At 51.2% G+C, this 27529-nt stretch overlaps 1 protein-coding gene across 1 annotated transcript; it reads left to right on the top strand.

Annotated features, from left to right (window-relative positions):
• Nucleotides 1–1051: 1051 nt before the first annotated feature.
• On the top strand, nt 1052–27224 carry LOC131502046 (uncharacterized). The gene is made up of 4 exons (XM_058712697.1): nt 1052–1143; nt 3707–3878; nt 26103–26216; nt 26493–27224. The coding sequence occupies exons 1-4, from the start codon at nt 1052–1054 to the stop codon at nt 26958–26960; spliced, it is 846 nt and encodes a 281-aa protein (XP_058568680.1). The 3' UTR covers nt 26961–27224.
• Nucleotides 27225–27529: the final 305 nt, after the last annotated feature.

The following is a 27529-nucleotide window of genomic DNA, read 5'->3' as shown; positions in this document are numbered from 1 at the left end:
CACCCCCAACCTTGGTTCCCTGTTTAGGACATGTGCCAGCTTCTCCAGGTGCTGGGGTGACCATGGTAATTGACATCACCCAGGCAGTCTTGTCACCTGCCGGAAGGGGTATAAGGCTGTCTTCCGAGGCCTAACGGCAGAAGACACTGATGAACAAATCTCCAGTCTTGACTGTGTCGTCATGCCCAAGATGTCACACAGAAGGGAAAGGACGCCCCACTTCTGAGAGCTGAGCTTCAGGCTGAGGCATCCGGGGCAGGGGGGCAGCAAGAAGGGGGTAGTTCTGCACAGTGAGGGCTTCTGGAGACCGGTTTGCTGGGTTCTCGGGGATTTCCCCCTCTCCACCCCTGTCCTGCACACCTCACACCCCCCTGGCCCAGCTCACCGCCCCCCCCCCACCCCGCAGTTTAGAGCCTGTTTTCAGCGGGAGCCGGTCTAATTTTTGCTGCCTAGCTGGTCAGAGAAATGCGCGCAGCTGTAGCAAAGAATAAAAATAGCCTCCTCCGTGACCAGTTTCTTCCCACTTCCCTTTCTCTCCATGAGCGCCTCTCTCTCTCTGTCCCCACCTTCTGTGGAAGCAGGAAGGTCCCTGGAGGGTGTGATCATCACTGAGATACGCCAGGTGCCCGAGTGTGCTTCCCAAGCAGCACATGTTCCCGGTTCTATTTTGCTGTGGCCCCTGCAGGCTGGCACAGGCTTCCCAGGGGACAGGGCATTGTCAGATGGGTCCCTACGGGCCCAGCGTCGGTGCACCTCGCTGGGCAGCCTCGCTCTCCCGCAAGCAAGTGCGGCACACATTGGCGCGTGGAGTGCCCGCCGGCGATCTGATCTGGGGTGCCCAGCCTCGCCCGGAGCCAGCCAAAGGCCTGCCCGCGAGCGTTCTGGATCTTCCGGCACCTTAGAGGTTAACCGAGAAACCTCAAGCTGGAAGGAAAACCGGCCCGGTGCTATGCGCGGAGGCTCCAGGCGGTGTCCCCAGCGTCCAGGGCTTCCTCCGCGCGGGGTGACTGCGGGTCCCGGAGGCGCCCCCGGCCGAAGATGGAATCCGAAAATGGGCATCGGACTCTCTAGTTTAGAAGCAGGAGCAAAGACTCACACCGGCAGCAGCTCAACTCTCCAACTCCAAGGGCTGGCCCGCCTTGGGTGAGGGAGCGTTTCTAAAACCGTCTACACCCCGCACCACTGGCCAGAGTCAGGGATACGGCCCGGACACGCCCAGCCTCTCTTTCCCCCCTGAGCCTGTAGGACCTAATGGGGAGAGAGGACAGGCCACCCCTCCCATCTCAGGGGTGGCTTGTGGGGTCCAAGCCCGTTCGCCTCTCTGTACTGCCATTTGGAAGCAGAGTAAACCACTCCAGCAAAGCCCAGCGAACTTGTCCAAACCACACAAAAGTTCAAACCACACAAACGTTGGCTGCAACCGGGCTTGGAGCGCAGGGCTGGCTTTATCTGTCCCCCGAGGGCTGCGCCCTGCCTCGCAATTGATTAGGACTCCTGAAAACCACTGAAAGAGTTTATCTCGCCCACTCAGCCTCAAGCCCCCTGATGGGCTGGAGTGGGGCCTGGATTGTTCTGGCAGCCAAGCCCGGCCGGCTTCCACCCAGCTCCAGAGCCCCCCGGGGCCACCTGCCTGGCCCCTGCCACCACAGGCGCTCCACGCATTGTGGCAGGAAATAGGGTGAAGGAAAAGCAAGAGAGTGAGGGGTTTGGATCTCTGAGGGGGAAAAGCAATGTGTTCACTGAACACTGTAGGGGGGTCTGCAAGAAACACCCCCCCTTACTTTTGTGCCCTTTCCCCTAGTTCCCTCTTCCTCTCCTCCCTCAGTACCCAGGGCCCTTATGCTGGGGTTGCCCAGTCTCCCCAACCTCAGCCTCTGGGCCCCCTGTATTTTTTTTTAAGTTTTATTTGTTTATTTTTAAAGTTTATTTATTTTCAGGTGGGGTGGGGGGAGGGGCAGAGAGAGAGAGGGAGGGAGACAAAGCAGGTTCCACGCTGTCAGCACGGAGCCCAGCGTGGGGTTCAAACCCACGAACCGTGAGATCATGACCTGAGTTGAAGTCAGAGGCTTAACCAACTGGGCCACCCAGGCGCCCCTGGGCGCCCCTGTACTTTGAACTTCTTCCCAAGCAACACCAAAGAATCTACATTCTGTCAGTTCTTTTCTCTAGAAAGTCTTCCACTGGTGGGGCCAAGGCCATGACCATGAGAATGTTATTCAACACAGAAGGGGAGATCCTTCACACCTGATGGGAGGTGATGGGATGGTTTGTAAATACAAAGATTTAACGGGGTGAGGGGGGGGGCGGGGAGGGAGGAATTAAAGTGAGCTTGACCACAAACCAGTGGAGTTAATCGGGGAGCCCAGGCACCTACCTGTAGGGGAGAATCCGGGGGTAGCTGGCCTCGCAGGCTCACACCAGAAAGCCTGCCACCTTTCCCAGCTGCCTCTGGGGTCAATCATCACTCTAACGGAGGACAGAGGGGCAGAAGTCCCCCCTGAATGCGCAGGAGAACCCTTGTGGCCTCCCAAAGCAGGCAATCCCCCCAAACTACCCAAATTCTTTCAGATTGCCCTGTGCCCAGTAGCTCTAGGTAAAAGAACCCACCGGGAGCACATAAACTTTAGTCTCCCCTGACAAGAGGGAGACCCTTCCTTGCAAAATACCTAACCCACATAACGGGCTTTTCAGTGTACAAAGCTGGGTAGCATCCACCGTCTCCTGGCATTTCAAGAACGGCGGGAGCGATGGGGGTGTTACCTCTATAGCAGTCAGGATTCCGTGGCAGGAAACAGAAAACCTCTCCAGCTATTTTAAGCAAGAAGAGATTTAATACAGGAAATCAGGTGCTTACAAAATCACCGGAAGGGCCAGCAGAGCCGGCTCTGGGCTCCCATCACACCGCTGAGCTGTGCCACCGAGACTGCTGCCATTGCTGTCACCAACCGGAAGGTGGGGAGGGAGGGGACCACCCACAGAGATGTTGATTTCAAGAGCACATCGCGTAGCTGCCTTCCAGGCTTGGGGAGCTGCGGCCACCACAACATCGCTTAACACCCACAAAGCTGGTGGCCAACGAACACTAGAATGCTGTCACACAACACGCACACATGCGCATACACACATACACACGATCAACACACGCTCGGTGCCTTCAGCAGCAACAGCCAGAGCAGCGAGAAAGTAGTCTCTGCCTCGCTGCTGCCTTCCTAGCCTTATGCAAGTGAATCTAATTCGTGAAATGTTTTAAAATATGTTTTTAACGTTTGTTTAGTTTTGAGAGCAAGTGTGAGCGGGGGAGGGGCAGAGAGAGAGAAGGAGACAGAGGATCCGAAGCCGGCTCCAGGGTCTGCGCTGACATCACAGACCCCGACAGGGGGCTCGACTTCACGAACCGCGAGATCATGACCTGAGCCGAGGTCGGATGCTCAACAAACTGAGCCACCCTTAACTGGGGAAATGTAATTCTTATCCACAGCTCCAGCTGCGGGGGTGTCTGGGAGCTGCAGATTTGAGCCCTCCCGCCTCTGCAGGACATGACAGTACCATGGGACCAGGCTGGAATGGAGGCTGGGCGCCTACCACCTCGTCCCCATTTGGCAGATAAGGAACAAAGGGTCAGAGAAGTTAAGGAACCTGTGCGAGGTCATCTGGCTGTTTACTCCCATCTCTCTGACCCCACAACCTGCACTCTCGTCTGTTGCAGGGACGCCAATGGCCCCATTCCATTTGTGGCTTTGGCAGTCGTGGTGCGTCTTTCGGCCGCAGAGCCCAGAGTGCAGCAGAGGTTACTTGCACACCTTCTGCTTCCTCGAGGGCTGAACAGCAGCCGGTCAAGGGCTAACAGGGACCCCAAGATAGAGAACAGCTCGTCTGAGGTCGGCAGGCAGAGGGAACTCAGAATCGAACCCAGGGTTCCTGACCACTGTCACATAAGGTGTCCTTAAACACACACACACACACACACACACACACACACACACTTCCATTACCATCTGGAGGACCGGAAGATAAAAGATACACTCAGGCTGTTCCCGGAGGCATGCAATTCTCTAGCGCTCGCTGGGGACAGCTGCCCTACATTTTTCCAGGTGAGGTAGGTACATGGCTGACCGGCGTCCAGTCCCCACAACCGCGTTGATGAAATTCTCCATCCTCCTGGTCGCCTCTCCCCAGAGAAGTTAAAAAATGCCCAATAGTCACTTTCCTCGGCTGCCTTCGTTGCCCTGAGCGGGCTCCTGACGTAGGCTCAACTGATCAGGGGCTCCCATCAAAGACTCAGGCAGGGGCTGGTGATGCAGAGATGTAGGGAGCCCGGAGGTCCATTCTGGTGGAGGGTGGCAGTCACCGTGGCGATGCCATTCCATTTCTGGGATGACGGGGACCGTATCCACGTCCACAGGTGGCAGTGTTAGCCGGGGCGTCCCGGACTTGGCAGTGGGGTTGTCATTGGATTGGCCTGACCTTGGCCATGGTCCTGACCGCCACACAGTCTCCTTTGTGTGGCCTGCTTTCCAAACCCAGTTCTCCAGCCCTCCTGATTATTTTGTGAACTCCCCGAGTTCCTTTTGATAAAGTCCTTTTCTGCTTAAATAAACCAGAATTGCTTCCTGTTGCTTGAAGCCAAGAGCCCCGGCTCGGTTGCCAGATTTTGCCTGGCTTCTCTCAGCGAGACCACACAGGGCACCACCAATTCCTAGATACCTCATGCACCCCACCCAGTCCCCTCCCCGGGAGCTCCGTACCCCAGGACCTCGGCGTGTCACCCTTCCAGCCGGAGCACCGGCCTGCTCCGACAGAGGGCCCCGCATCCAAGCCCAGCAGCTGTGTGATGAAATTCCCGGGCTCCATTTCGGACCCTCTCCCATCAAAGCCGTGCTCACTGACCATGACCTTTCCCCGGGCACAAGTCAGAGGCCTCCCACACACACCATGCACACACATGCCTCCCTAAGGTCACCAATTCAGCATCCAGAGAACATTTTCTCTTTTTTCCAGAGGTTTTGCTTTTTGTTAGCCTTTGCTCTGAGCTGAGGCAGAACAGCTGTGGGCCCTGCTCAGGCTCCAAAAATGCAGGCTGGGGCGCAGGGGGCGCAGGGGGCTCCTGCAAAAGTACTGCAGATATCCAGGTTCAAGGCCTCAGCTTTGCCTTCGGCTCATGATAGGGCTTTGAACGGATGGCTTACCCTCCTGGGGCCCTAAGAAGAGGGGAGAGTGAGGGCCGCCTGGGTGGCTCAGTCTGTTGAGCGTTCCGCTCGGGTCATGATCTCGAGGTGCGTGGGTTCGAGCCCCGCATCGGGCTCTGCGCCGTCGGCTCAGAGCCTGCTTGGGATTCAATCTCTCCCTCTCTCTCTGCCCCTCCCCCGCACTTGCTCACTTTCTCCCTCTCTCTCTCTCTCTCTCTCTCTCTCAAAAATAAATAAACGTTTAAAAAGAAGAAGAGGGGAGAGTGAGACTTCAGCCATAGGAAATGTCGGCTCACTGCCGACACTGAATTAGGAGCAGGGAATGACAGGGAGAAGGATGTTCCCCATCGAAGATGCTGGGTGTAGAGGTCAGAGCAGTGGCTGGAACTGACCGGGGGCCTCACTCAGACAGAAGCAGACAGGAACAGCAAGCGGCTGGGTGACCACGGTCACCACCGTGGGGCCAGCTCAAATCAGCCCCTGGCTGCATGTAGACTCGGGTCAGGATCAGGGACCTATCTCAGGTGAGACAGTGGCAGTCTGGAAGTCCACTGGGATTAGGACAATGTGCTGTAAACCTGGGCTTATTTCCGCGATATTGTCTTTTGTTCCCGTGATCGTTGCTTTCCAATAGGAGTCCTTCTGGAAAACGGAGCTGAGGTCCAGAGAGCTGTGTGTGCCCTGAGGCCAGCAGAGACGGGATGCTGCTGTGGCCACAGAAGCCAGAATTGATAGGGCCACCGCTGTCCCTGGCTGGGACTCTGGAGGAAACAGGAATAGCTTTCTGCAGTCAACACGGAAGAGAGAGGGGCAGAGGGGGGCCAGCAGAAAGAAAAAGGGTGCTTTTTCTCTTCCGTCCGGGGAGCAGGACAGGTTCAAGGTCATCATGGAGTGCTGGTAGCAGGGGTGGGCTGAGAGATGGGAAGTCACCCCACCCGCAGACTGTGGTGGTTGGGCCATAAACACCAGCCTACCATAGAGCCAGCCTCAGCCTGGCCTACAAGGAGGAGCGTGGATTTTGCAGTCAGACAGCCCTGGGTTCAAATCCCAGCTATGCCATTCAGTGGACGTGGCATTTTAGGCAAGTGGTTTTTTTTGTTGTTTTTTTTTTTGAGACTGTTACATGCGCAGCCCCTGATGACCCATGCTTCCCGCACCTGTGCCCTTACATCGTCCCTTCCCACGTCAGCTCTGGGTTTGGTCGTGTGACTTTCGTTGGCCAATAGGACATTCACAAGCACGATGCCAAGCAGACACTTGGCAGGTACATACAGGCCGAGGTTGGTCCTCTTGGAACGCTCTGTCCTGGAATCCAGCTGCCATGCGGGGGGAAGCCCAAGCTAGCCTGGTAAAAACACCTAAAGCAAAACACCGAGGCAGCTCGGCCAAGCGCCAGCACTAAGACCCCCAGGCGCGTGAGAAGCCCTGTTTGACCTTTCAGCCCAATCTAGCTGCCCACCGACTGTATCCGCATGAGAGACCCCAGGAGCCTTCAGCTGGAGTCCAAGAACCACCCAATTAATGCGTAGAATCGTGAGACATTATTGCCCATTCATTGTCACCCAGTGCTGCTTTGCAGCCACTAAGGATTGGGATGGCTGTTACACAGTAATAGATAACTGAAAGACTATTTAATCTTTCTCAGCCTCAGCTACCCCCTCCATAAAATGGGGTGATGATATCTGTTACCAAAAGGTATGAGAAGAAAATTTAAGACACAGTAAGATCATTTGCTGAACACCTGCTGTTTCAGGAACCATGGTCGATGCCTTATGGATATCATTTATTTTTTAATTTATTTATTTAGTTTGAGAGAGACAATGTGAGTCAGGGAGGAGCACAGAGAAAGAGAGAGAGAGAGAGAGAGAGAGAGAGAGAATCCCAAGCAGGCTCCATGCTGTCAGCACAGAGCCCCGTGTGGGGCTCGAACTCACGAATGACCTGAGATGAAACCAACAGTTGGACGCTTAACCCGCTGAGCCACCCAGGCGCCCCTTTACGCATGTAATTCAAAGCATCTACTCTGCAGAGCCTCCCTGGGCGGGAGGTGCTGTTTGGTCCACTTTACTGGTGAGGAGACTGAACTCCGAGGGGTTCAGTAAATTGTCCATGGCGGTGCATCTAGGATCAGAACTGGGACTCTAACCCATGTTCCTCTGGTTCTAGCCACTGTGGCCCAGCAGGGTCTCCGCTGTCACCCACAAACGGATGGCCTTCCAGCAAAACACCAAACCTTCCTACCTTTCAAGAACTCGGTCTCGGGGCGCCTGAGTGGCTCAGTCGGTTCAGCGTCCGACTTACGCTCAGGTCATGATCTCGCGGTTGGCGAGTCCAAGCCCCGCATCGGGCTCGGTGCTGACAGCTCGGAGCCTGGAGCCTGCTTGGGATTCTGTGTCTCCCTCTCTCTCGGCCCCTCCCCTGCTCACACTCCGTCTCTCTCTGTCTCAAAAATAAATAAAACATGAAAAAAATTAAAGAAAAAAAAAAAGAACTGGGTCTTCGTCAGATCGCTGGAGGAAGGAAGCAAGCTTGTGTCCCCTTGAGAGCGGGTTAGCATGGCTCCTTTTGGTGGCCAGTCCTGTGCTCTTGGTGCTGCTTCTGCCAGCCCCGGGGTCACCAGGGATGACAGAGCTCAGAGCAAATCCATTTTCACTTCTAGGAAAGCAGCTAATGGGGGTCAGCAGCTCCACAGTCACAGCCAAAAGGTAGCTTGTTTCTCAAGAGGCAGGAAGTGCCTGGGCCATGGGTGCCCTGCCCCCATCCCTGGAGTGCCTCAAGAAGCCAGAAGCCAGCCCATTTGCCCCCCACGAGACAGCCCCCCCAACACTAACCCATGGTGGCGGGGGTGGCTGTGGGGACCTGGCCCACAAGGGAGGGGGAGTGGGGTGCCACCAGAGAGGCCCCCGCTGGCCCAGGCAGACACTGCTGGGAGGCTCCCCACCCTCCCAAGAACTGGTGAGTGACACTGAAGAAGGAGGCAGAGGAAGCAGCTGTCCCCACCCCAGGGGGCCGGGGGCAACCATGTCCTGGGTGGGCTAGAGAACCCCCCGCTGAAAAGACCCCACGGCCTCCCTGTCTCCTCGATTCCACCCACCTTACTCAGAAAGCCTTTGTCTTCACGGGATCAGAAATGCTTTCAGAAGTGCTCACCCATTCGGAAGGTGTATTGCTAGAATGATCTCAACTTTGCCTAAAGATCGTATGTATTTGGGGCACCTGGGTGGCTCAGTGGGTTAAGTGTCCGACTTCGGCTCAGGTCATGATCTCACCATTCGTGGGTTCGAGCCCCGGATCAAGCTCTGCACCATCAGCTCAGGGCCTGCTTGGGATTCTCTCTCTCCCTCTCTCTCTGCCCCTTCCTCTCTCTCTCTCTCTCTCTCTCTCTCTCTCTCAAAAATAAACAAGTAAACATTTTAAAAAATTAAATATATTTAAAATTTATACATATATATATATCTATGAAAAATATATGAAAATGAGTGGCAAGAACCATCTGGAAATGTTGACAATGATGGTCTCAAGTGGTAAGATGAGGTTTCTTTCTTTTCTTCTTTATATCTTTCATCTTTGACTTCCCATACCAAGGGCATGATTGCTTTTCGAACCTGAAAATAAACTATATTGTCTTGCTGCTTTTTATGAATGCGAGTGGCCTGGAAAAGTCACACCTTAAAACTCTTTCCATCCAGCACCTACATAATTGGTGCCCACCCGCATTATTAGCTGGTGTCTCAGGGCATTTTAGTCTTCAACCAGGGGAGCGGTGGGGAGAAATCCGCACCAACCTTTAAGGCAAAAAGGGCAGGACCACTGAGGCAAATGGAAGGGGGCAGGTCAGTAGCTTAGAGACCTGGGCCCCGCCGCCGTGCAAGGCTGGGCTGGAGAAGTTGCCGGAATGGAGGGCCACCCCTGCTCGGCCTAGGGGTGGAAATACGATCCTGAGGTTTGATCATACATGCCACCTGGTTCCCGTTGGACCCCATCACTGAGAGTGACGGCCCTACCTCGCAGGCTGAGCGCGGATTATCGGAGGTGAGGTGGTATACATACAGTGCTCAGCACAGGGCCCAGCACACACCAGGCACTCAATAAATGCAGGTATGATTGTTAGGGATAAATCCATGCCCATGAGCACCCGCTCTCTGGGTGAGCTCCGTGTCTCAGTCACCCGATCTCAGTGCCAGAAAGGGAAGAAGCTATGCCACACCCTCAGCCAGTGATCCCCTGTTCTGTCCCTTGATGGGTCCTGCTGTCCATGCAGCCAGAGAAAGTTTTTTCTACCCCCAGAGTGGCTTTTAGATGTGCTGCATCGGCCAATGCAAGCAGCTCGTTAGCATGGGTGGGGAATGTGCAGGTGACTCTTGATTTCTGCTCAGGTCGTGATCTCGCGGTGTGTGAGTTCAAGTCCCGCCTCAGGCTCTGTGCTGACAGTGTGAAGTGACATTTCCGCCATCCTCTTGCACTTTCAGGCTTGCAGGGACCAGCTGCTCGCTCCCGGCTCTCACGTGCACACCCGATCCCAGGAAGGGGTTTTGCAGTAAGTCATTTACACGTTAGCATGAATTTCACTGCTCCCGGGGGCCTCTGGTTTCATCGTGGAATAAAACGCTTTATTCTCATCCCTTGAAATCCCACTATATGGGAAGGTCGTTGGCCTTAAATGAGAGAATGAGAAGGAGTTCTAATTTTGGTGTTTTGACCATCCTGGGCTCAGTCACCCACATCCCCAAGGTCGGGACCTCCTCGACTCTCTGGGTCCAGTAATATGTGTACTCCCCTTTATTTCTCTCATTAAGGAGACTTGAATAAAAACACGAAAAGCTTCTCTCTGTATCCTGAAAAGAGAAGGATTTAGAGAGTAAAAAATAAAATGTGGAACTGACTAAAAGAAAAAAAAAGAGAGAGAGACAGAACCGAGAAGTCATAAAGGAAAAGACAGACAGATGTGACAACACAAAGCTCCTTTTAGTGCTTACGATTTTTTGAACGAGTTGCCAGCGCTTTGAAATTGGAAGTTTTCCCATACAAATGTATATTCCCAGCATCCTCTGAAGAATCGTTAGATCTGGCACCCTTGGTTCCCACCTTCCCACCGGGCAATGCTTGGCGGGAGCCCAGCAGAGGGGGGCGCGCTTCCCGGGCCCGCCACAGCCCCCGAGCGAGCGTGCATCACTTATTGGTACGGCTTGCCTCGCCTCAGCTGGCCCCTGAGCTGTGCCACGAACGCGACGAAAAGACAAGAGATGCTCTGGGAGAACAGGCTTGCAACACGTCCAGCAAAGAGTTAATAGCCATTCCAGATAAATAAGAACCAGACAAACAGTTCGATGGCAACCTACTGGTGATTAGGAAAATGCAAACGAAAATGAGAAGGTGCTTTTTTCCCCCCCCCCCAGAAGCCATCACATTGGCAAAAAAAAATCAAACCGCTTTTCCAGCATCGCCGTTGCCAAGGGTGTGGGGCTCCCAAGGCCCCTGGGAGCAGTGAAATTCATGCTCACGTGTAAACGTGCAGAACCCACGTGGGTTATCGGTGCGTGTGCAAATTGGTGCGATCTTTTTGGAAGGTGATTTGCAGTTGTGATTATTATTTTAAATACATACGCGTTTAAAGAAATGTGGGTAAACTATCAAAGTAGAGCGCGCATATAGAAAAGGACCCAAATCATGAGTGCGTGTAACTATTGCCTGGATTGAGAAAGAGAGCAGAGCATTATCAGTGCCCAGAAGCCCCCGTGCTCTCTCCTGCTCAGTAAACCCCCCAGGTAACCGCTATCCTGACCCCAAATAGGAGCCGCCTGTTTTTGAACATTCCATGGGTGGAATTACACAGTATATATTCTTTTGTGTCTGGTTTCTTTCACCACATGTTATATTTTGAAGCTTCATCTATATTGCTCTGTGAAGCAGAACATTCATTTTTGTTGCTGTATAGAATTCCATTGCACGACCAGACCACGCTTTATGATTCTGTTGTACTGTCGAAGAACATTTGGGTTGTTTCCAGTTGGGGGCTATTGTAAACAGGACTGCTATGAACATTTTTGTATGTGACTTTGGGTGCACGTAGAAACACGTGTCTGCCGGGCATATCCCTCTTGACAACACTTTTCCTCTGGAATCTATCTCACAGAACCCCCCAGACAGAAGAAGCCTGAATGTCCGAGGGTGTTTATTGTAACATTAAAAAAGAGCGGGGTCAGATCACGTCTCAGCCCTTTGGCTAAGATCAAGTGTAAAAATAGTGGGGTCGGGGCGCCTGGGTGACTCAGTCCGTTAAGCGTCCGACTCTTGATTTCGGCTCGGGTCATGATCCCAGGGTCGTGGGATCAAGCCCCGAGTCAGGCTGTGCGCTGAGCGTGGAGCCTGCTTACGATGTTCTCTCTTTCTCGGGGCGCCTGGGTGGCTCAGTCAGTGAAGCATCCGACTTCGGCTCAGGTCGTGATCTCGTGGTTCGTGAGTTCGAGCCCCACGCTGGGCTCAGTGCTGACAGCTCGGAGCCTGGAGCTACTTCGGATTCTGTGTCTCCCCCTCTCTCTGCCCCTCCCTCTCTCTCTCTCTCTCTCTCTCTCTTAAAAATAATAAATAAACATTGAAAAAATTTTGAAAGGTATTGTCTCTGTCAAAAAATATATATATATAATCTAATGCTTGATCCTGACTTGGAATAGTCTGGATCCAGGTGATAAAAAAGGAGGGTGAGCTGGATGTGTGGGCTCTGATATGTCAGGCTGCCCAGCTACCATCAAGTGAAAAAAAAGGCATGTGGCAAAAATACCGATTCCACTTTTTAAGCCAACAAAAGGCCAAACAGAGCTTTATACATGGAGACTTGTGTGCATTAACTGTCTAGAAAGACTTTTCACATATGAGCCGGGGAAGGGAGTGCCATGGGGTGGGGACGGTGAGATTTGCCATACATCCTACGTACCATACTAAGCCACCATGACCTTTGGTGTTGACTCGGCGGGCCGCCCGTGGAAATGTTGGCCTCCAGAGGACCCTGTTGTAGCAGAGTCGATTTTTAAAATAAAAATTTTCTTATTTTTTTTAATGTTTATTTTTGAGAGAGAAAGAGAGCGTGAGCGTGCTCGAGTGGGGGAGGGGCAGAGAGAGAGGGGGAGCCGCAGAATTGGAGGCCGGCTCCAGGCTCCGAGCTGTGGGCACAGAGCCCGACGCGGGGCTCGAACCCACGAGATCATGACCTGAGCTGAAGTCGGACACTGAACCGACCGAGCCACCCAGGCGCCCCGAAATAAGAAAGTTTAAAGTGAAAACAATAGTTTACAAGTGAGCACAAACAGGGGCATTAAAATCCTTGAAAGCCGCGGCTAGCACGCTATCTCATTGTCCACCAAGCGGGTTGCAGGCAAGTGCTCCCCTGGGAACTGCTGCCCCACGGCGTCCCAGTGACCTGCCACGTGGCCGCGCCGGCAGGGCTTGAACCGCCACTGATCTGGGTCCTGGCAGAACACGAGAAGATTGAGGTCTGTGGGGAACTGCTCTGAGGCCGGCTTCCGGGCGCCTCCCGTACTACGGGCTGGGGGCTTAAACACCAGAGATCTGATTTGTCACAGGTCCAGCGCTAGACGTCCCAGATCAAGGTGCCAGCCAGGTGGGCTCCTTCTGAGGGCTGGGGGGAGGGAGGGGGTCTGTGGCAGGCCTCTCCTTGGTTTGCAGATGGCAAAAAAAGCCCGGTGTGCTCACGGCTTCCTCCCTCCGTGCGCCCTGTCCGTGTCCTAGTCTCCTCTTCTCACGAGGACACCAGTCACGTTGGATTAGGAGCCACCCGTAGGATCTTGCTTCTGTGCAATCAGTTCTTTAGAGTCTCTGTCTTCAAATACAGTCACTAGGGGCTAGGACCTCAGCACACGAAGTGGGGTAGGAGGCACAAAATTCAGCCCATAACGCCTCCCCATCTCCCCTGGGAGGCTGTCGGGAGAAATTCCTGGATTCTGATGCGGTAGGAGACCTTCCTACCACCTGCCACGGGACAGGGCTGCAGACCACAAAACCGCCTCGTTTGATGCTTATTTCAGTGGCATCCTTTTTGGTGATCTTCCTTTCACTGTTTTTGTAAGTAATAAAGCGTCCAAATCGAAAAGTGGCTCACTGCATCTTTACCAGGCAAATTAGCCCAGCCTTGGCCTTGGCTTTCCTGGAAAGTCTCGAGTGTGCTTGACGACAGACACTGGAATGTACTACAAAAACAAAAACACAGACCTTGCTAACAGAGGGGGGAGGAAGGGAACGCGAGTTCCACGTTCCTCTCCCCCACTGCATCCTGCGCCCAGTGCTCTTATGCCGGGATTACCCAGCCCTCCCCACCCCAGCCTTCGGATTCACTGCATTTGAACTTGCTTGATGTTTACAAAATAGGGGCGCCTGGCTGGCTCAGTCAGAGAAGCGTGCAACTTTTGATCTCAGGGTCAGGAGTTTGAGCCTCACGCTGGGTGTCGAGGTTACTTAAAAAAATAATAATAATAAATAAGGCGCCTGGGCGGCTCAGTCGGTCAAGCGTCTGACTCTTGATTTTGGCTCAGCTCATGATATCATAGTTTGTGAGTTCGAGCCCCACAGCAGGCTCCGTGCCGACAGTGTGGAGCCGGCTTGGGATTCTCTCTCCCCTTCTCTCTCTCTCTCCCCTGCCCCTCGCCTGCTCCCTCTCGCTCTCGCTCTCTCTCTCTCTCAAAAAATAAGTAAATAAGCTTAAAAAATAAAAATAAGTAAATAAACTCCAATAAAATGAAACAAAACATAAATTAACAAAAGATAGAATACAACTGTGGGTGCATATCTGTGCACATTGAAATATTTAGAAGAACTTTCTGCGCATGAAGTGATAAGGTACGTGGAAGGGGTCTGAACATCTCATAGGTGTCTTCTACAACGGGCCCCAGAGAGCCGGTGAACCTGTCAGTCGTGGGAAGGCTGGCCTCCCGACGCCCCAAACGGAGTCCACTCACAGCAGGAATCACTACTTTCCGCCCATTACTCTCTGCCGCTTCCCCAACAAGTCAGTTTAGCTACAGCTCCAAACCATAATGAGAGACCCGTCGGCACCCATTCAGATGACGGGTGGCAAAAACAAACACACAAAGCAACAGAAAATAAAACGTGTCGGCAGGGATGCGGAGCAATCGGAAGCCTCGTGCCCTGCTGGGGAGAATGGAAAATGGTGGCACCCACTCTGGAGAACAGGAAGCCAGACACAAAAGGACAAGTGCCATACTCTACTCTAGAGTAGTCATATTCACAGAGACAGAATGGAATGGTGGCTGCCGGGGGCTGGGGCACCGGAGAAAGCTGGGGAGTTAGTAGTTAAGGGGGACAGAGTTTCTGTTTGGGAAGATGAAAACGCTCTGTACACTTAAAAATGCTTAAGATTGGGGCGCCTGGGTGGCTCAGTCCGTTGGGCGGCCAACTTCGGCTCAGGTCATGATCTCACGGTCCGTGAGTTCGAGCCCCGCGTCAGGCTCTGTGCTGACAGCTCAGAGCCTGGAGCCTGTTTCGGATTCTGTGTCTCCCTCTCTCTGACCCTCCCCCGTTCATGCTCTGTCTCTGTCTCAAAAATAAATAAATGTAAAAAAAAAAAAAATTTAAAAATGCTTAAGATGGTCAACTTTACGTTATGTATGTTTTACTATATTAAAAAGTGGGAGAGGGGTGCCTGGGTGGCTCAGTCGGTTTAACGCGTCCAACTCTCGGTTTCCACCCAGCTCATGATCTTGCGGTTTGTGAGTTCGAGCCCCACATGGGGCTCTGAGCTGACAGTGGGGAGCCTGCTTGGGATTATCTCTCTCTCCCTCTCTCTGTGTCCCTCCCACGCTCCTACTCTCACTCCCTCAAAATAAATAAACATAGGGACACCTGGATGGCTCAGTGGGTTAAGCAGCTGACTTTGGCTCAGGTCATGACCTCGCATTCCGTGAGTTCGAGCCCCACGTCGGGCTCTGTGCTGACAGCTCAGAGCCTGGAGCCTGCTTCCGGTTCTGTGTGTGTGTCTCTCTCTGCACCTCCCTGCTTGCACTCTGTGTGTGTGTGTGTGTGTGTGTGTGTGTGTGACTCTCAAAAATAAATAAACTAGCATAAGAGACTGTTAAAAACTGAGAACAAACTGAGGGTTGATGGGGGGTGGGAGGGAGGGGAGGGTGGGGGATGGGTATTGAGGAGGGCACCTTTTGGGATGAACACTGGGTGTTGTATGGAAACCGATCTGACAATACATTTCACATTAAAAAATAAATAAACTAAAAGAATTCAAATAGATAAATAAACTTAAAAATTAATTAATTAAAAATTTATTAAAATTTTTTAATGTTTATTTTTGAGAGAGAGACAGAGAGACAGAGCATGAGCGGGGGGGAGCAGAGAGAGACAGAGACACAGCATCCAAAGCAGGCTCCAGGCTCCAAGCTGTCAGCACAGAGCCGGACGCAGGGCTCGAACTCACAAACTGCGAGATCATGACCTGAGCCGAAGTCGGATGCTTCACCGACTGAGCCACCCAGGTGCCCCCCCCACCACCACCAAGAATTTTTAAAGTGGTAAAGTGCTCGCTTTGGCAGCACGTATGGAACGATCTAGAGACAGTCAGCTGAGCCCATGCACAACAGTGACATGCAAAATTCAGGAAGCACTCCATGCTGGGTTTTTTTTTTTTTTTAATGCAGAAGAGATATGAAGACTGGAATAAAAATGTTCTAGTATCCTACTACCTATCTCACCACAAAAAAAAAAAAGGTATACAAAATGATCTCTTCCAAAAAAAACTTTATACTACACGCACGTGCACACACACACACACACACACACACACACAGAGTTTAGCTAAAGATTTGAGAGGCCCTGCTGCCTGGAGATGGAACTTAATAAAGACACCAGCTCCCTGGCGCCAGCTGCTCACCTGTTGAGAGTCAGAATGAGCTCATCCACCTTCGAGCTAATTGCCAAACTCCCCGTGGGAGGACAGTCTCCCGCCAGAGAAATGGACACACTGTGGGCACATCATTTCCCTTTTCTCTCCTCTGTGTACAGCCTGAGGGAGAGGACACAGGGTCAAAAGCTGAGACACGCGCAGCCTTCCTGAATCCCCTCTTCATCCTCTCTGTCTCGCCCTGTCCCCGACCCATTGCACTTCCTCCGTGGAACCTTCTCGAACTCTTTCTGCCCCATAGCTGCCGCGGCAGTTATTTGTCCCAGATGTGTCTTTCGGTACGTCTGACTTACTACTTAATATCATTAGCTGACTTTGTATGGCTGTGCGTGTCTTCTCTCTCCAACTAGACGAGAATTTCCTCAGCGGTAGACACTGATCCTTTGCCCCTTTTGAATCTCTTTAGCGCTCACATCAACGTCTAGTGTATAGTAAGGGGCAGGCACATCCAGACAACGAAATACCATTCCATGCTAAAAACAAATGAGCTGTCAAGCCATGAGAAGATATGGAGGAAACTTAAACGCATGTAACTAAGTGAAAGAAACCAATCGGAAAAGGCTACGTACCGTATGAGTCCAAGTATGTGACGTTCTGGAAAACAGAAAACTGTGGAGACAGTGGAAAGATCGGCGGTTGCCAGGGGTTCGGGGGGGCCCAGGGAGGGATAAATAGATAGAGCACAGAGGATGTTTAGGGCAGTGAAACTACTCTGCGTGATACTGTCACGGTAGATACGTGACATGACCTATACGTCAAAACCCATAGAATGTAAAACACAAAGCGTGACTCCTAATGCAAACGATGGAGATCGGTTGGTGATAACGTACCAATACTGAACCAGTCTTCTAATGGGGGAAATTGGGGTATATGGGAACTCAATCCTGTCTGCCCAATTTTCCCGTAAACCACATCCACATCCTCCCTCAGTTATGAGGGAGCTGGAAAGGTTTATCCAGGCCTGACATTTTTTCTAATTGAGGTATAATTGACATATAACATTTTATTGGTTTCAGGTGCGCAACATAAGGATTCGATATTTGTATACACTGTGAAATGATGACCACAAGAAGTCTAGCCTCCCCCCATTGCCCCCACATAAAGTTACATAATATACAATCCGATGTTGTTGACCGTAGTTGCCACGCGGTACATTACAGCCCCGTGACTTATTTATTTTATGGCTGGAAGTTTGTACCTCTTGACCCCCCTTCTCCCACCCCAACCTCCTACCCCTCCGGCAACCACCAATCTGTTCTCTGCATCTGTGAGCTTTGTTTTGTTTTGCTTGCTCATTTGTTTTGTTTCGTAGATTCCACATATAAGTGAAATCATATGGTATTTGTCTTTCTCTGTCTGACTTATTTTATTTTATCCTGTAGGTCGGTCCATGTGGTCGCAAATGGCAAGAGCTCATTCTTTTTTAGGACTGAGCTGTAGTCCTCGGTACATATATGCCGCATTTTTTTTGTCCATTCATCCATCGACGAATTGGTCGATTCCCTATCTTGGATATTGTAAATGATGCTGCGATGAACAGAGGGGTGCCTATAGCTTTTCAAATTAGTGTTTTCATTTCCTTTGGATATATACCTAGCAATGGAATTACTGGATCATGAGGCAGCTCTATTTTTAACTTTTTGAGGAACCTCCGTTCTGCTTCCCACAGTGGCTGCACCAATTGACATTCCCACCAAGAATGCGTGAAAGTTCCCTTTTGTGCACACCCTTGCCAATACTTGTTAGTTCTTGTCTTTTTGAGTCTAGTCGTTCTGACAGGTGTGAAATGATATCTCATCGTGGTTTTGATTTGCATTTCCCTGATGATGAGTGACGTTGAGCACTTTTTCATGTGAGTGTTGGCCTTTTGTATGTCTTCTGTGGAAAAGCATCTATTTGGGTTCTCTGCCCATTTTTTAATGGGACTGTTTGGTTTTTTGCTCTTGAGCTGTAAGAGTTCTTTGTATATTTTCGATATTAATACCTTATTGGATATATGATTTACAAATGTCTTCTCCCATTCCACAGGTGGCCTTTTAATTTTGCTGACAGTTTCCTTTGCTGTGCAGAAGCTTTTTGGTGTGATACAGTCCCACGTCTTTATTTTCGCCTGTGTTGCCCTTGCCTTTGGAGTCAGATCCAAAAAAAAAAAAAAACAAAAAACAAAAAAACATCGCCAAGAGTAATGTCAAGGAGCTTACCGTCTATTTTTTTAAATTTTTTAATGCTTATTTATTTTTGAGACACAGACAGTGAGAGCCAGGGAGGAGCAGAGAGAGAGAGAGAGAGAGAGACACAGACTCCGAAACAGGTTCCAGGCTCTGAGCTGTCAGCACAGAGCCCAACGCAGGGCTTGAACCCACGAAGCACGAGATCACGACCTGAGCTGAAGTTGGACGCTTAACCGACTGAGCCACCCAGGCGCCTCTTAGTCCATTTTTTGAGTTGACTTTTGTGTGTGATGTAATATAGTGCTCCGGTCTCATTTTTCTGTGTGTGGCTGCCCAGTTTTCCCAACACAATTTATTGAACAGACTGTCCTTTCTCCATTGTATATTCTCGCCTCATTTACCGTAAATTAAGTAGCCATCTGTGCATGGGTCTATTTCTGGGCTCTCTATTCTGTTCCATTTGATCTATGTGTCTGTTTTTATGCCCATACCATACCGTTTTGATTACTATGGCTTTGTAGTATAGCTTGAAATCAGGGAGCGTGATGCCTCCAACTTTGTTCTGCTTTCTCAGATTGCTTTGGCTATTCAGGGTCTTTTGTGGTTCCATACAAATTTTAAGATGGGTTGTTCTATTTCTGAAAAACAAAAAATGCTGCTAGAATTTTGGTAAGGATTGCATTGAATCTATAGATTGCTTTGGGCACAGACCTGACACTTTTCAAAACTCAGTAAAACATAGTTGGGAGTAAAGTTTCTCCTTGAAGCCAAAGAAGAAAAATTAGAAGATGAGTAAGCATTTATCTCTGAGCTAAAATTTACTCAGAAAGTTGTGTTTCTTTACATTTTGCCCTAATTAGTGTATTGTATTCTGTATTGAAATCGCGCGTAATTTTTACAGAGAATCAAAGTGTCCTTATTTACATCCGAAATCCCCTATCGAGGCCTTCTCCAGCTCTGACCTCTGAAGGGAAGGAACAGGCCACATATCGCTTCTTCCATAGGACTCAGAAAAGGAGTTAGGGGCGCCTGGGTGGCTCAGTCGGTTGAGCGTCCGACTTCGGCTCAGGTCACGATCTCACGTTCCATGAGTTTGAGCCCCGCGTCGGGCTCTGTGCTGACGGCTCAGAGCCTGGAGCCTGCTTCGGATTCTGTGTCTCCCTCTCTCTCTGACCCTCCCCCGTTCATGCTCTGTCTCTGTCTCAAAAATACACGTTAAAAAAAAATAAAAAATAAATAAAAAAAAAAAAGGAGTTAAAACCCAAACGTCTGTGGCATCTGGCAAGCTCAGTCGGTACAGCATGCGACTCTCGATCTCGGGGCTGTGAGTTCAAGCCCCACGTTGGGCACGAAGCCCACTTAAAACAAACAAGCAAACGAAAACATGTCCCCCATTGTAGCAGTTGTATTACCTGCCTACCAAACGGCTTCTGGAAAGACAGTAGTCAGGGAAGTGCGGAAAGAGACACAAAGCCTCTGATGTCAACAGATATTTGTCAAGAAAGTGCTAGGCCCAAAGGCAGTGGCCCGTGTCAATTTCCGCTGCCTTCCTGCCTCTCCAAACCCACGATGCAGCGTGCAAACAGGTTGAAAACCCTCCTGGATGTCCCAAGAGCCCAGCCTTCACTATATTTTGCACCTGCAGCCAGCGGCACTACCGTTATCTTGTAGGCGTTGGGGGCTCCCGACCTCAGGGTGCCAGTGTGTGGGAAGGAGAGGCAAATTAGTGCCTCCAGCCAATGGTCCTGACACTCGCTTTTGCGTGGGACCTTCCCACGGTTCCTGGCTCCTAGGTGACTGCGTTTCTCAGCTTTATACCACACCACGGCTCCCTCTCGCATTTATCATTCTTTACCCGCCCCCCATGCCAGCCTCTGATGAGAGGCTGGAAAACCGGCCCTGGGAGGGAGCCAATTACTTACGTGGGGGACCCAGAGGCCAAGCGATAGCTTGGTAACGGTCTCTGTGCACTGTGAAGGTTATTATCGCGGGCCATGGTGACCAGCAGTGTCTCAGGTCAGGTTCCCTGGAATCAGAGCCCTAGACACGGATTCTCGTGCTAGTGGATTACTGAGGGAAGGCTCTCGGGAGTAAAAGGTCGAGGCAGGAAGGAAACAGACTAGGGCAGGAGAAGAAGGTATAAGTGAAGATGGAGGTTTAGCCTCAGCCTGACCCCCCGGTGGAAGGCGGGGGGGGGGGGGGAATCACAGAGTCTTTTATCCACATACATGACAGAGCGGGTCAGGAGTTTATATCCCCCCCGTGTCGGTCAGTCCTTTACTACAGGCCACCCCCACTGGGGGCAGGGAGGCACATAAACCCCAAGCCGTCGGCTGTGGGCCAGGCCGTCCCACGGACAGAGAGCAGTTCCCGAGAGCAGACTGAAACGGTGAACCGCTCGGCTGGGGATGAGCTCTGTGGTCGGCGCGGGGAATCTGGCCGGACGCCGCAGCGTCCATAAAGGGCTGCCCGCTGATCCAACAGCAAGAGAGAAGTAGGACAGACACAAGGAAAAGCCTCTCGAGGAAGCTGGATGCTCTGGAGCTCCTTGTAGCCGCCAGCCGCCAGAACAGACAGACAGGGAACGGCCTCAACCTCACTGGATCCTTCTAGGCAGGCCCAGCAGGTGCCTTCGGAAAAGACCCAATCTAAGAACCACCACGTGTGCCGCCCGGTGCTGTTCGAAGCACGTTAGGTCTGTTACTCTCACGTAGCCCTCACGCAACAACCCCGTGAGCGAGATGTTATTGTTTACTGTCCCCATTTTACAGAGAAGGAGACTGTGGTCCAGAGAGGCTAATCCATTCGCCCAAGTTAACAGCTAGAAGTAGCAGAGGCAAGATTTGAACCGAGGTATCCCGGCTCGTGAGGGCTACACCACCAGTCTGCTGGCCCCTCGCTGTCCCTCTAGCTGGGGCAGACCCGGTGTTAGAAGGCAGGAGACCAATCTGGATGCCAGCAGATGAGCGCGTTTGTAAACCTCGGCATACATCAGAATCACCCCTGGCTGCTTGCTACACTGCAGAACCTAGGGCCTCATCCTGAACCTACTGAATCAGGACCCAGGACGGAGAGGCAGGTGACAATCTACACACGGAACAAGCTCCCCAGGTGTTCTGACACCGGCGGTCCACAGATCATTCAGACAAAAGAGCAGAGGCCACATTCAAGGCCCAGCTCTTGCACTTTCTACCTGTGCGACCTCAGAAGAGTGAAACGACCTCCCTTGGCCTCAGTTTCTCTCAAATCTGCACGAAAAATAACAGGGGTGCCTGGGTGATTCAATCGGTTGAGCGCCCAACTCTTGATTTCCGCTCACGACGTGATCTCGCGAACCGTGAGATCCAGCCCCGAGTTGGGCTCTGCGGTGACAGCAAGGAGCCTGCTTGGGATCCGCTCTTTCCCTCTCTCTCTGCCCCTCCCCTGCTCATGCTCTCTCTCTCTCTCAATAAATACACAGACTTTAAAAAATTAAAATAAAATAATTATAATAATAATGTTCCGCTTAAGACGTTATGAAGTTTAGGGGCGTCTGAGTGGCTCAGTCAGTTAGGCATCCAACTTGTAATCTCAGCTCCGGTCTTGATTTCAAGATTGTGAGTTCAAGCCCCATGTTGGGCTCCACGCTGGATATAAAGGGTACTAAAAAAAAAAAAAGATTTTGTAAAGTTGAAATTGCTATGCACACCTAGCATATATATATATATATTTTTTTAATATATGAAATTTATTGTCAAATTGGTTTCCATCATATATATATATATTTTTTTAACTATATGTAGGTATATCTTACATATATACACATATATAATGTAATATATATTACATACACACATGATATATCATCAGAGAGCATATATAATATGTATACATTATGTATGTAATACATCATATATATAATGAATATGTGATATATATGCAATACATCTGATCTCCCGATTACAGAGATTATGCGCTATGCGATATATATGTGTATATTAGACAGAGGTCAAGTAGACCAAACTATTATGGGTGGCTACTTCTAGGGAGAGAAATAAGGGGGTGGGGTAAAAAGGGTAGAGAATGGCCTGGAAGAGGCATTCACTTTTTACTCTGCGTATTAAATTGTAAGTTTTTACAAAGAGAATATATTAAAGCTCTGCATATATAAAATGTATTACATCAAAACCAAAAAGGCTAAAGGGAACCATCTAGATAAGGTGCCTGACACACAGTAGGTGTTCAATGGTAGCTGTCAGTATTATTTGTTGAGTAGTGCCATCATACCGAAGTTCCGTAGGGAGGCAGAGAAGTACAAAACAAAGTCCCTGCTCTTACGTGCACAAAAACCCCCCAAACGCCCAATGGCAGTGTTTACTTTGGGTCCAATGAGTGCTATAGAAAATAAAGCCTTTAAGGAGTTGAAATGAGAGAGAGATCATTTCCAGCTGGCCTCTTCAGGGGAGGTGGGGCTTGTGCGAGGCATTGAGGAAAAGGGAAGATTTCAATAGGCAGAGAAAGGGGGAGAGAACATTCCAGTGGCAGAAAAGAGCTTGGTTCAAAGGGCAAAGGGACTCCGTAGGCATGCGCAGATGCTGAGGGGACATTTGGCTTGGCTCCCTGGGTCTGCAGGAGCCGACCCCGCCGGATCCGAGGCAGGCAAAGGCTCCCCTCCCTCAACTGAAATAACACAATCTCTAGCCCCAGCCCTTCCGGTGCCTGGAAGGGGGCCAAGATCGACTTTCTGTAACAATTCTTGACCCTTGTGGGCTGAGCCTAGAACGGGAAGCAAAGTAGCCACGGCGATGAAAGGCATTTAAAAAGGGGATCCTCTCCCTTCCCCGCTGGGGCCCAAGGGTCCGCAGGGCACACGCAGGGAGTTCCGGGCGCAGGGTGGAGCGCGCGTGGTAGCGTGGGTCCGGGCGCAATACGTGCGTGTGCGTGCCGCAACGTGTAGCATGTGTGGAGACCGACGCATGAGCGTGCACGTTGTAACGACATGTGGTATTTCCTGTGATTGTGTGCTGTGATATACTGGCTGGAGTTATGAGTTCAGTGTGTGCTAACCACATTCCTGGAGGCTAATCTCTGTGAGCGACCAAGAAGGGGGCAGAGGGAAGCAAGGAGCCAGCGAGGCATCTATCCACAGAGCACGTCTCCGCCTTCCGTGGGCGGGACTAGAGCCCGGGGGGGGGGGGGCTGGGGGGGCCGGGGGGGCGGGGGGGGCGGGGGGGGCAGGGGGGCGGAGGGGGTGGGTAGTCGGCGGAGGTTGCGTGGAAATGTTCCCGCAAGGCATTGAAGTGATCAGGCCTGCAACTGGCGGCGTGTGGATTCTCCGCGGCCCCGGAGTCGCCTTGTCATCAGCAAAAGTGCCGCACGGTGGGTGTGCGTTTGGCCCTGCCTGTAAAGCACCCCGACGACTCCCTAGATCTGGTGCCTGTGTGCGTGTATATACACAGCGTGTCTGGAGAGACTGGAGGTAAACACTTTTTTAAAAAGTGAGAGCTTGATTAGCCGAACACCACAAGGCCCTGGGAAATTGAATTTAAAGGAAAAATTGGGATAATTGGAACAGCGTATAATATCGAGAATGTTAAACACACACGTCAGCTGAGCACACAGAGTTTATGGCGAGCCCTGATTAAAATGAAGTTTCTGATAATCAAAGTTTTAATGGCAGAGGCTCATTTGAATCTCTTCTGTCTCAAAGGGAGATTAGATATCGTGTGCACAGAATATCTTGTGATAGTTTCCATTCTTCCCGTTGGGTCACGTGCGTGCTCTGTATGTATGTATTTATTTCATAAAAAGTAACCTACCCTTTGGTCTGCCCCAAAATAGCCAAAACAGGACTTGCCACAGATGTGTTTATCAGATTGCTCTGCAAATGCAAGGAGAGGAAAAGTCTGCCTATCGCCTCAGTGATTTCAAAATCAAAGCCATCCCAAGCACACCAGAAGCCTAAAGCGGCCAAGAGATAGGCCGAGTTTATAAACTTCCATAATATGTTTATTGCAAGGATGGCAATTACCCAATATCCCTGCCCTCCTGGGTCTGAGATCAGAATATTTCCACAGAAAGAAATCTGTGTTTGACTGCATTTAACTGGTCATAATTCCAGATGTCTGGAATGTTCCAACACCAGGCGCAGGGTTGGAGAGGAAGAAAGGAAGCTGACGATCACTCTGTTACAGCTTTGTCATCGTCGTCGTCGTCTGTGGTGGCATGTGGCTGCTGGTGCCTCGTCCTGTCCCCCGTGGCCAGGTGTCAGGGAGCATGGTTGTTTTCGGGGAAAATGGCAGCCTTTTCTGTTCAGCTCTGGAAACCCGACACGTCACATCAGAAATGTAATTTCTTTTTCTTTTTAATGTTTATTTATTTTTCGGGTGGGGGGGGCAGAGAGAGAGAGACAGAAGATCCGAAGCAGGCCCCGTGCTAACAACAGACAACCCAATGCGGGGCTCGAACCCACGAACCGTGAGATGATGACCGCCTGAGCCACCCAGGCGCCCCCCCCAGAGATGTAATTCCTTAATGAAACGACTGCAGCGTGCGTAATTTATGCCAGAACAGAAACAGCTGACATGGCAGAAGGGACACTTGTCCCTGTGGTTGCAGGAGCACATGTGGGCCACATCACTCAGGACTGAATCAGGCCAGCATTACGGGGGCAGCCGGCTAGGAGAATTGCCTCCTCACGCGCTCCTGTAAAGTGTTAAGGTTATTTACGGCGTGCATCCGCGCCGGCCCATTCTACCCGGGTTGTTGGAACACAAATTTGTGTGAGCCCAACCGGTTGTCCCGGACTCCTTCCCGAGCACGAACGAGAAAGGCAGGGTAGTTCTGCAGAATCACCGGGAGGATTTATTCTGCCCTTTCCTCTGGGGCTCTTCTGCCAAACATTAAACATCACAACACCCCATTAAAGGAAGGTGAAGTCACTCATTTCACAGGCAGTAAGACTGATGAGGAGGGTTTGCCTCCGTGGCAAGTTATAGCCAACGGCACAGATTCCGCACCCCACCCCCAACAAACTGTGAGATGTGGTGGCAAGGGTATGGCATGGCCAAAGAAAGAGGTCACAGTTTCTTCTGATGGTTGCGGGGCGGGGGTGGGGTGTTAAAGTCTGAAGCCTTTACCCTCTGCTCCCCACTGGGCCAATAAGAAGACTTTCTCCACTGGTCTCTATGCCAGAAAGTCTCCAAAGCAGGGTAACACACACCCTACGTGGTACACCAGACAATCCTCTGAGGGGTAGGGTTGATGGGTTGAATTGGCGTCCCGCCAAAATTGGTATGTTGAAGCCGTAAGCCCCAGTACCTCTGAACGTGACCGTACTTGAAGATGGGATGTTTACAGAGGTCACAGAGTTAAAAATGAGGCCATTACGGTGGGACTAGTGTCCTTATAAAAGAGGGAAATTTGGACACAGACAGAGGAAAGACCACATGAAAAGACACAGGAAAAAGACCAGCCAGGGAGAGAGGCCTTGAACAGAGGCCCCCTTGGGGCCCTCGGAAGGAATCAACCCTGCCGGCACCTTGATCTTGGACTTCTGGCCTCCAGAACCGTGCGACGGCACGCCTCTGTTGTTTAAGCTACGCAGCACGTGGTGCTTTGTCACAGCAGCCCTGTCACAGCAGCCCTAGGAAGCTAATACAGGTAGGAAGAAAATGCCAGAACTTTCATTTCTGTCACTATGGTGGTTTGGCTTCTTGATCCTAATTCACGGCTCACCTGGAATGGAAATAACCCCACTGACCACATGACTTTGTGGTGTCTCCCACTATAGGTCCTAGGTGGCTATAGTCACATCAGCCTGGGCTCCAGACCTGCCCCAAATCTGTCGCCTGGAGCTCTTCCCATCTCCAGCAATGGATGGTCGGGCAGAAATGCTCCAGCTTCCTGATCAAGAGGAACAAGCAGGGGCGCCTGGGTGGCTCAGTCCGTGAAGCCTCCGACTTGGGCTCAGGTCATGATCTCACGATTGGTGCGTTCGAGCTCCACGTCGGGCTCTGCGCTGACGGCTCGGAGCCTGGAGCCTGCTTCCGATTCTGTGTATGTGTGTGTGTGTGTGTGTGTGTGTGTGTGTCCTTGTCTCTCTCTGCCCCTCCCCCACTTGTGCGCTCTCTCTGTCTCTCTCTCTCTCTCAAAAATAAACTTAAAAACAAAGTGTAATAAAAAAAAAAAAAAAAGAGAAAGAGAGAGAGAAACAAGCAGACGTTCAGCACCGACCCCAGTAACCCGAAGGCTCGCAAGTCCTCTAACGACAACGGGTTGATTCACCTCTACACTGTGGGCGTGAAGTCTGGGGCTGATGGCCAACGGGTAGTGGTGGTCATGAAGCGGAGATCCCTCCAGGGAAAACCCACCACCCCCTACCTGTGGACCACCATGAACAAGAACGCCCCGGCCACCCTCGGAAGCATCAGGCACAGGATCCACACGAACAAGGACCACCCAGATCCGTACGTGGCCGCCATTCGCACAGCCAGCACCATCCCTCGCCGCCAGAACCCTGTGACGGTAAAGAGGAAGAGGCCCGCCCCACCAAGAGCTCCTGAGCACCTGCCCCCCACCTCCAAAGCAATAGAGATGTCAACCACTTCAAAAAAAACAAACAAAAAACAAACAAACAAAAAAACTGTGACCCGGAGCCACTCCCGGCCAACCTGCAGCCTGAAATAGCCAAGCCCAGCCAAGATCAATCAGATCCCCACAGCCCTGCTGGACCCCGAGCAAGAAAAATAAATTCCCATTATTGTAAGCCCCTGAGTTTTGGAGTGTTTGTTCCGCAGCCTTATTGCGGCAAGAGCCGACTATTACAATGACCTATATGCAACGTGCAGATTGACCCTGGGCCTTGTTTGGGCTGTATGTCACCGCTCGGCATCCAGTGTGACAGGTGAGGAATGCTAAGGCAGGAGTGGCAGTCCTATGACTTGGACAGCATCCACCTCAAATGATTTTTCACCTTCAGCAAATGGCCTGTTATAAGTGCTATATTGAGTTAATTTACAGATTATATTATGTCACTCTAACCAAACTAATCATCACAAAGCAGACAAGGGGCTTGAAAGGATTCCTCTAACGAAACTGTGGCTTAAAGAAGGTACTGTAAATGGAAGCATAAGCTAGGAAGAAGCTGGCACAGCTCACAAAATTCTCTTAGATTGAGAGCTAGTTCATTTAAAAAATTTTTCACACTCAGCGGCCCCTCGGTGGCTCAGTCACTTGAGCGTCTGACTCTTGATTTC

Source organism: Neofelis nebulosa, chromosome X, assembly GCF_028018385.1.
Source record: "Neofelis nebulosa isolate mNeoNeb1 chromosome X, mNeoNeb1.pri, whole genome shotgun sequence".
NCBI lineage: Eukaryota > Metazoa > Chordata > Mammalia > Carnivora > Felidae > Neofelis > Neofelis nebulosa.
This window is presented reverse-complemented; position numbering and strand designations above follow the sequence as displayed.